The 10098-nt window shown below is 41.2% G+C and overlaps 1 protein-coding gene across 1 annotated transcript; it reads left to right on the top strand.

Moving 5' to 3' along the window:
• Positions 1–2331: 2331 nt before the first annotated feature.
• prxl2b (peroxiredoxin like 2B) lies at positions 2332–9462 on the top strand. The gene is made up of 7 exons (XM_039015553.1): positions 2332–2482; positions 3249–3453; positions 4000–4051; positions 4166–4229; positions 4399–4474; positions 5151–5269; positions 8870–9462. Exons 1-7 carry the CDS (start codon positions 2423–2425, stop codon positions 8894–8896), a joined length of 603 nt encoding a protein of 200 aa, XP_038871481.1. The 5' UTR covers positions 2332–2422; the 3' UTR covers positions 8897–9462.
• The last annotated feature ends 636 nt before the right edge of the window (positions 9463–10098 follow it).

Raw genomic sequence — 10098 nt, 5'->3', positions numbered from 1 at the left:
GCAAAGACAACTATGTAGCTAGCTAACACTACACTAATCAAGTCGTTCCGTTGTAATGTAATAGTTTCTACAGTGCTGCTATTCGGTAGAAGTTGGCTTCACACGCGGTGTGAAGCGTTTGTATGGTCTGTGCAGAGAGGAGAGAACAGGGATAGACAGACAAATAGTTGACAGGCTACAGAAGAGGCTACGCTAATGCAAAGGAGATTGGAATGACAAGTGGACTACACGTCTCGAACCTCGATAATTACTCTAAACTACACAATTATCTTAGATACAAAGACAGCAAAGACAACTATGTAGCTAGCTAACACTACACTAATCAAGTCGTTCCGTTGTAATGTAATAGTTTCTACAGTGCTGCTATTCGGTAGAAGTTGGCTAGCTAGTAGTGTTGACTACGTTAGAAGGACGAAAATAGCTGGCTAGCTAACCTCGATAATTACTCTAAACTACACAATTATCTTTGATACAAAGACGGCTATGTAGCTAGCTAAGAAAAATTGCTCAGATCAAACAAATCAAACCGTTGTACTGTAATGAAATGTAATATTACCTGTGGAGCGAAGCCTCTTCCTCTTCTTCTTTCACTTCTTTTACTACTCTGTTATCTATGCATAGCCACTGTAATAACTCCACCTACATGTACATAATTACCTCGACACCAGTGCCCCCTGCACATTGACACATTGACTCTGTACCGGTACCCCTGTATATTTACTGCTGCTCTTTAGTTATTTGTTATTCTTATCGCTTACTTTTGTAGGGATTTTCTTAAAACTGCATTGTTGGTTAAGGGCTTGTAATTAAGAATTTCACTGTAAGGTCTACACCTTTTGTATTCAGTGCATGTAACAAATACATTTGATTTGATTTCAATATAGCACATGGATTAATCATGAATTGGGCACAGGTCTCTGATCGCGCTGGTGAACGGTAGCTGACAGTGTTGGCTGATAATGACATGTAGGTGCTTCCTGCAGGAATTTGTAGTCGTGCTGAGGTCTTCTCTGTAGCTAATTAGCAGTTCACATTTTTTTTTGTAAATCGTGGCGAATATATTGATATATATTGACTCACCTTGTCCGTGAGAAAATTACATGGTTATCAAAACATCACGCCGATGTAGGCCTACACCAAACACATACTTCGTTTGAAGTGTTTGTAAAATTCACAAAGTGAAAAATGAAAGCTGAATAAAGGATTGGAACCATTTCCGTGTTTGACCGCTAAGTTTTATGGGTGTTATGACCTGTCTACTGTACAGGACTATTATGATTGCTAAATATTGCACAATTTGAACACTTGCCCACCAATCCCACCTTCCCCAAAATACGTGTAAATATTGTACAAAAAATGGTGGATTCCTGTATTAGGTTTATGCTAAAATAATTATTATATTCTACTGGGCCATTTACTTTATGTTCGTATTCTTATATTTTATTACTTCTAGTTGTTGCATTGTTCGAGAAGGAACCTGCAAGTAAGCGTTTCATTCCACCTGTATGCAACCTGGACTCAGGGGTAGACATAACATAATAAATGTAAATTCGTGATATTTCAGTAGTATAATATGTTTCATTTTATATGGTCTGTATTATTTTGTGGATGTCCATCATCCATTTCATATTATATACTACCAATTACAATGTGTATGGTATGCTACGAATTAGAATTACTACAATATGTTACAAATTGCAATTTGTACTATATGTTACAAATTCCAATTTGTTGTGGCTAACGCAAACCTTAGCTAGATGGCTAACATTAGCTAGGCTAGTGGTTAGGTGTTAGGGTTGGCTAACATGCTAAGTAGTTGCAAAGTAGCAAGTACCTAAAGTTGTCTGTAATGAGATTCAAACACACAACCATTGGGTTGCTAGACATTCACATTATACACCCACACACCCTACTGTCTGCCTTAAGTAACCTTCTGCCTTATGTAACCAAAGATAACATATCATACTAATTTGAGAGTCCCGGATTTAAATTTACTGTGTTACGTCTAGTTTATGAGACCAGGCTGGTGTAAACCCGTACATATAGTAATAAAACTTGAAAATGTGTGTTTTGTGCTTCAAACGCATGCACAAACTGCGTGAAATTACATAATCTTTGAATATATAGCTAGATATAATCCCAGCTATTCACTTTACTCAACAATACTGGAAATTGGAATATAGGCTACTTTGTATCTGGTCATAAAAATGTATACTTTATGTTATCAAACGCGCCCACGTGCGTGCATCGCGCCAGGGTGTTGTTCGCGATCGTGATTGGATATCAATATAGAAATAGGCGTGGTAGTTGTACGTTCGCTTAGTACGCTCGTTGTGCAACTAGCGTGTCTGCAATAGTCCGTTGAGTAAGTCGTTTTTACTAACGTATATTGTCTCTAGTCAATTCAATACATTCTGTGGAAATGGCAAAGATTGAACTAAAGACAGCTGGAACTAACTTGTTGAAGAGTGGTTCTGGAGAGGTACGTAATGTGTTGAAGCGTAAATGTGTGTGTTAATAATGGTGGGTTTAGGCTCCTAGCTAGCTGATTTGGAAGATAGTGTAACGACCCTGGGTTTATAAGCGCGGATATCGACTCTGCCGCACGAGTATGGTTTTGCGGCACAGTCGATAGTGCGCTGGACTTCGGGCTAGAAGGTCGAGGTTTCGTGACCTGCTCCCTGTCTGTTTCATTACAATACTAAGTAGATATAGACCCAGGTTTTTACTGGTTCGGCCAGATCTGTTTTCTCTTTATCAGGTTGTGCCAGGCTTAGAAAGGTTGTGAACGGCTTCCCTAGCCCGCTAACTAGCTACTTTGCGAGCCACAGGCAGCACTTTAATGATTGGTATAATCTTATTATTGCAGCAAATTGTAAATGGCATCCCCTAGGTATGGGTCAAAATGATCAATACATTTCAGTAGAGGGAGCACAAACATTGATCTTCCCCATCTCAACCACTCCCCATCTACCTCCTCCCTCAACGTTTCATACCTCCCGCTCTCCCTTGCTTACTTCTATCCTGCCTCCCTCCTCACTCCCTCAATGTTTCATAACATGAAAGTGTTACTTTGTTCTGACTGACTATTTTACATTGATTATTCACTCAGTCATTGTTTGTGAGCCACTAATGTACTTCATTCAATTTAAACACTCTCCTATGAGAGATAACATAACTATTCAGGGAAGTAACCTCCCTCCCTCAATCTTTCATAACATGTCATTTGTCTCTGTCATTTGTTGCAGAGTGTGGAGCTCCAGTCTTTATGGCGTGACAAGCCTGTGGTCCTGTTCTTCCTGCGCAGGTTTGGCTGCCAGGTGTGCCGCTGGACAGCTGCAGAGATCAGTAAACTGGAACCAGACCTGACAGCCCATGGTATCGCCCTGGTGGGCATTGGACCTGAGGAGACAGGCCTGAAAGAGTTTAAGGAGGGGGGATTCTTCAAAGGAGGTTAGAAAAGCCATTGCTGCTTTGCAAAAAAAACAGATTCTCGATTGGGGGCAAAGTCAGTTGTCCAAAGTCACATTGCAGTTGGCTGTAAGTGTCAATACACCAATGATGTCTACAACCCAACCTTTTTGACTTCTCATGCAACCACAAATGTATTCAAGCACAAATGACTTTAAAAAAAAGTTAAATACAAATATTTTATTTAAGCAAATAAAATATTTACTTAAATAGTATTTACATTTTTTTTAAGCATATAAAAAATATATTGATCTTTGAATACCATTTTACTTTTTAATGACAGTTTGTCATTTAGAATCAATAGAAGCTTTGTCACCCTTACACAACATACGTAGCTTCCTTTTGTAACATTCAGTGCAAGCGGGTGTGTCCTAAGTAGCCATAGTTACATAGTTATGGCCATTTACTAGGAAAGCAATAAACTTGCCTCCTGATGGATTCCACAGCCGACCATAAATGCCCTTCCATAGTAAGAGTTTTGAGAATTTGTCGATCGTATCATAATCCTCCTGTTGTCTTCTGTGGCAGACCTTTACATTGACGAGAAAAAGCAATGCTACAAGGACCTGGGCTTCAAAAGGTAAGCTGGGTTGTCTGAATACTATTTACTTCCCTAGGTGTACTACTTGGAGTGCCAAGAAGAAAAATAGCTCTTGCATAGAACTTATGTTTGTAATTTTACATTTGTAAACAGGTACACGGCTCTGAGTGTGGTTCCTGCAGCACTGGGGAAGAAAGTACGAGAGGTTACGACAAAGGTAACGTTTGTTATTTCACTTTGTCCAATAGCATTGCTGTATTCATGGTTGACACGGTAGGGGGGGGGGGGTTATGTTCAGTTGATACTGCATGTATATGTCCTCTTCTGTTTGTCTGAGTTGAATTGGAAGGTGTTTTACATGATTTGTCCTCTGCTCTGTCCTCCAGGCCAAAGCTCAAGGGATCCAGGGGAACTTCACTGGGGACCTCCTACAGAGTGGAGGCATGCTCATTGTGGCCAAAGGTAGGTCCATTTTCATAAATAGATATAATGCTGTGGCCACTTTTTGTGTACTGTACCAAAGATTTTTTATAACTAACCCAAGATACACTACAGCATGTTGTTTCCAATGGAGCAAATGAAGCATAGTAGGCAGAACAAGCAAGGAGGTGGGCAAAACCAAGCACGAGCTAGCGAGATCCTATTGTTTCGTTTTAGCATGCGTTTGCATATTTCCATTAGTGAACGCCTATGAAGTACGCGTGTGCAATGACTCAATTTGCCCTTGCAGTCTTTCTAAACAACGCAATTCTTAGAAACTTTGGTGACGGGTAAAGTCTATAAAACATAGTTCTCTGTTCGTAACAATCCTTTTTTGGGATCAGAAAATTGTATTGAGATCAAATGTTTCATAGATGAGAAAATTAGCATAATGTCGGCCCAGTCTCGCTCCATTTTCTCCCACTCTTGGCCACTGGGCTTCCTCTCATCACAATATTTGGTGGTGAGTGGAAATTCCAACCACATGCTTCAGATTTATACTTCTGCTGAAACAACCGGCTCCTTGTTCTATCTGTGACTGTACTGTAGACTCTCCACCAGAGGGCAGTGTGATAACATCAGTTCACACTAGACTGGTATTTGAGGTTGTTGGTATGCATCTCAGGCCTGTCCATGCTGTGTTTTGTGTACTATACAGGTGGAGAAAAAGTACTGCTACACTTTGTCCAGGATTCACCCGGAGACTATGTACCATTGGAGGACATTTCCAAGGCTCTTGACATCTCAGCCAATGTACAAGCAGGGGAGAGACCACAGGTAAGTTGGCAACCAACCAATGACGGGCAAGACATGAACATTCTTGAGAGAGACCATGTTCTGGAATAATTGATATTATCATGATTTAGTGATTATTGCTGTTGTGAAAGAGCTCAGAGTGGAACATTTTAGATCTGATCATGTCACTCTGAGATAAAGAGCTGAGTTTTTCCAGGCTGCGGACAAGTTCCTTATGGTGATTTTCCACTGATTCTGTGTGCAGACACAGCCACACGTGTATCAGAGAATACTCCTTATTGACAATGCCACACACGTTCTGCCTGCACTCCATGATCCAGATCTCTTCAATTTTAGATAGGCAGCCTGTATTATCACTCTTACTTCTCCAAACCCCTTTGAACATTGACAATGGTCTTTCTGGCTGGTGTAATAGTTTTTTCAGCATATCCCTACAGTGTGAGGTTTTGAAATGGCTCCCATGAGAACCTGATGATTTCTCAGTGCTCCTATGGAATCAGGAAGAGAACAGATAGACCAAGAATACCATAGCTGCTGTTTCATCTCCCGAGGATGTTCCCGTGAATAGGTTGAGCTGTTGATCATTTGTTGTAGGGAGAGGTCAGACTGGCAGGGTTTATATTTTTAACCTGTAGAAAATCTTCAGACTCTCCATTTACCCTTTCTTGGTGATTTAATAGATAATGTGTTATAATCTGTCTAAATCATACGTTTTCTTAAACCACAAATTGGAGCAATAACGATGAGTGCCCGGTCTGGCCACCTTGAACCTATGTGAATGTGAATAGATTACATAGGGAACAACAGACATCTTGGACGCATTCTCCAGTTCTTATTTTACCTCAGTGGTCAGTGTGTGAATGGGCACAGTGCGCAGTCTGACTATGCTACTGATATTCCCTGGGGTTGTTCGGCGTGCAAAATGACTTGTAGATCTATGAACGTCAACACAGTTATATGCTTAGTTCGACACTGAAGGATACGTTGTCACAGAAGATGAGGTATTTTTGGAAGGTAGAACTTAATATGAGCAAAACAGTGGAGGAAATCAGCAATTCGAAATGTTTTAAATCGATTTTCTGACCGACGCATGCTACATTTGGATCAGTTTGGGGAATGTGGACCGATGCAGTCGTATCTTCAACATTTTGAATCAGGGACCGATGCGTGTCGGTGAATCATTACATCCCTAATAGTCACGTTTACATCCACCCACCCACCCATTGTTTGTCATTCAACAACACAATAGAGTTTTTGTAAGCACATGCCTCGAGAAATAAACAGTCATACTTCCAGGCGACTGAGTGGCTGGTGACCCGGTGATTGTTAGTGATGTCTGCAGGCCTAAGAGGCTCAGCATGTGGGACACAACTGCAGGCTGCCCTCAGGCAGGCCGATGTTCTGCTAACACTTCACAGTGCCAGGCCTAGAGCCAGCAAGGCATGGGTGTTTCTCCGTGACTGCTAAGGACAAGCAGATGTCCTCTCACCAGCTCGGGAACACAGCAACCTTTATGTTTTCTTTATAAGGGTGAAGAGGTGGGTGAAATAAGCCTTTAGGCTCCAACGTCTACATTGCAGTGCCGCGGTCTGTAAGCCCGGAAGGCGATGCATTTCATGGATAGCCATCTTATCACGGTTATCATGAGCTAAACATGACAGCATGAGTTAAAAAGGCATGTGGCTGTTTGATAATCACAGGAGAACAAGTTTCAACTTAATCTGTCAATGGTGAGAAATGACCCCAGCTCACCCAGTGTGGGTGTGTTAATATGCCCACATAGGTCCTCTGGCCTGTCTGGTAGTTAACAGTGTCACTCACAGGCTGCTTTCTGTGTCTGAATCAGAGCTGGAAATGCTCAATTTCTCCCAGGGGAATCACTTCAGTCCCCTGCATTTTATTTTATTTATTTTTTATTTAACCTTTATTTAACTAGGCAAGTCAGTTAAGAACAAAATCTTATTCACAATGACGGCCTACACTGGGCCAAACCCGGATGATGCTTCGCCAATTGTGTCGCCGCCCTATGGGACTCCCAATCACAGCCGGATGTGATACAGCCTGGATTCGAACCAGGTACTATAGTGACGCCTCTTGCACTGAGATGCAGTGCCTTAGACCGCTGCACCACTCAGGAGCCCCTGTGCCCTACCGCATCTCCGGCTCTGTGCCCCTGACCAGGGGCCCCAGGGACATTATTCCACCCTCTCCCTCAGGAAGCCAGGAGGTTTCCCCTGGACAGGGCTTGGTGCACAGGGAATTGCGAGGTGGTCCCTAAATTCTACACTACAGGCCAGCTTCTGTGAGGTGTGCTGCATGGCAAAGAAGCTATGGGTTTCTGTTATTGGAAGATTGAATTAAGTTAATGTCATTGAACCTTTTATGAGACCTGCCGTCAATTGTACATCTGTGGCAGGAGAGTGTTCCTGTGGCTGAAGGCCATGTCCTGTTCTCAATGAAGCATTACAATGAAAATGTTTGAGCCAACACTTAGCTGCCCCAGTTGGCTGTAAATCCAGCCATTGTAGCATTTCATTTGACAGCAAAACGGATTAAATCTCATCCGTTCTCCAGAATGGGCTAAAAGCTCTCCATTCCTGAGTTACCACATCTCTGAGAGTGGCATTCAGAAATAAGGAAAATATTTGGCTCGCATGAATCAAACTACAGAACCTTTATCTACAGCATAAATGAATCAAGCCCAAGGACCAGTACATCCTCATCAATGCAGCCCACAAAACTCAAAAGGCACAATGTAAAAGGGAATGAAAATACTGTCTGTAAAATAAAACGGTAGCTACGCCGAAGTCCAAAACATATGGTGTATATATAGTAGTACGTGACGTGTCTTCCCCTGGATTTGCACCTACAGGCACGCTGACTGCCTACAGTGTGGGCCGCAATAACATCTCCAAACTGATTTGACCATTTCCTCTCGACTGTATTTAGAACTGAATGGATGTTCTAGAGCGCAGGCTTTCACATGCTGATGAATGTGAAAGTTATAAATGTCCTACAACAGCTACTGTAGGCAGCAGAATATCAGAGAAATCTTACTACTGTAACCTTGGAGCAGTGTGCTTATTATGTCACTCACAGTTGACTTACCTGTCTTGAGTACACGTACAGCAGGGGTAGGAAACCCCGATCTTTGAGAGCTGTAGGCACTTCATGTTTTGGATTTAACCGACGGGGAAGACCAGGTGTGTTGAATTTAGGCAATGACTGAACTGATCAATTAGCTCAGGTGTGGTGCCTAGTTGGAACAAAATCCTGCAGTACCTCCGGCACTCCAGGAACAGGGTTTCCTACCCAATGTATTTAAATTATCCTCATCCCCCTGAGTTGTTTTTGCTTTGCTTTGAATGAGTATATCTGAAAGAGTACCCATTTTTCGGCCTTTCACTATGTAATAACATGCATAATCTACCGCACACACAGCTGATTAGTGAAGGTGCTGGAGGCAAAAGTCTTTGCACTCTTCCAGTCATATGCAAATGTATGTAATTGTGGCTAAGCTTTCGGTCAGTCAGCCTTTATCAGAGCACTATGTAAAATACCCTGTTGAAGGTTTATCCATATAGTAGTATAACCTAGGTATCTCACTGCATCTCCTCCCAGTGCAACGATGATGTTTGTACCAGATGAAGCCTGAACACACCCTGGACTTGTGACAACTCAAGTGCACTTTGGGGAGGAGAGCTGAACCCTGACCACCAATCAAGAGGGGCAAATCTGGACTGTGAAGCAGGATGATTTGAATCTGCGTCAATGGTTCTTATAATAGATACTCTAACTCGGTACAACCAAATCAATTTTGATTCTCGATATAGTAGATTACTAGATGTTTTCCAGCTTGTAAATCCTTATTTATAAATGATTGTGCATAATGTTATTAAATAGTATAAAGTTGCTTGTTTACTGGTGAGTGGCCAGTCACTCCAGTTCCGTCACAGAGCAGCTCATTTAAACACTCACTGTATGTGTGCTGAGGCTGACTTACGCATGCCTCGCTAGACATTCCTATAAATTATCCTGATACTTTTTCCTTAATCAGATACCTCACATAACATTTAACATTGTAGATGTTATTGTATAGTAGTTGCTCATTGGCATGTGACGTTCTACAATGTACTGTTTGAAATACTTTTTGTATGTATGTGTTGTGCCCAATTAAAATTAAAACTAGCTGTTTAGTGGCTTATGGGATTGAATACAATGACTTCACCCTGATGTTGAGTGTTTTGCAGAGATCTGAACACTTTCCACACTCGTGAAATACAAACATGGAGTTCAGTCATCTGATCTGGACAGAGCTGCCAGGTGTAAGACCTTATAGTAACCATATTATTTTTGACATGGAGAGCTGGAACACACACAAGCTATCAACTTCTCATGAATCAAATATTTGTACCTGATCTGGAAGAAATAGCATCATTAGATCGACTTGGGTTTATCTAGGCAAAAATGTATATACCTTATGTAAGGTAATATAAACAGTTAAAATATCCAACTTGCATTCCACAAACTCAGGCCAAACACTTGTTATGCTTAGATAAACGTTAATTTAATCAATTTACGTAATATCTTCAGTAAGTATAGCATTTGTTTTTACACCAAGATATACAGTAACATAATTAGCATATTACTAATACAATATGCATTATCACATAACGGCACAAATTCAGAACTTTGTGATGTACACAAACATTTAACAAAAGTTTGAAAATGACTCACTAGTTTGAGAAGTGAGGATTTAGCTCCATAGCTCTTTATAATGATCACAATAAAACATTGAAAAAAAGAGACTTGAAACATCTCAGGTAAACAATCAATTGATAGCGCTAATA

This window comes from Salvelinus namaycush, chromosome 20 (assembly GCF_016432855.1).
Source record: "Salvelinus namaycush isolate Seneca chromosome 20, SaNama_1.0, whole genome shotgun sequence".
In the NCBI taxonomy this organism is placed as follows: Eukaryota; Metazoa; Chordata; class Actinopteri; order Salmoniformes; family Salmonidae; genus Salvelinus; species Salvelinus namaycush.
Note: the sequence above shows the minus strand (reverse complement) of the source record. Positions and strands in the feature narration are given on the sequence as shown.

Bases quoted from the DNA above. Each gene is read 5' to 3' on its own strand.
- prxl2b (XM_039015553.1), top strand. From the start codon at position 2,423: ATGGCAAAGATTGAACTAAAGACAGCTGGAACTAACTTGTTGAAGAGT. The intron at 3,454-3,999 runs GTTAGAAAAGCC...CTTCTGTGGCAG, and splicing joins GGGGGGATTCTTCAAAGGAG to ACCTTTACATTGACGAGAAA. The intron at 5,270-8,869 runs GTAAGTTGGCAA...ATCTCCTCCCAG, and splicing joins AAGCAGGGGAGAGACCACAG to TGCAACGATGATGTTTGTAC.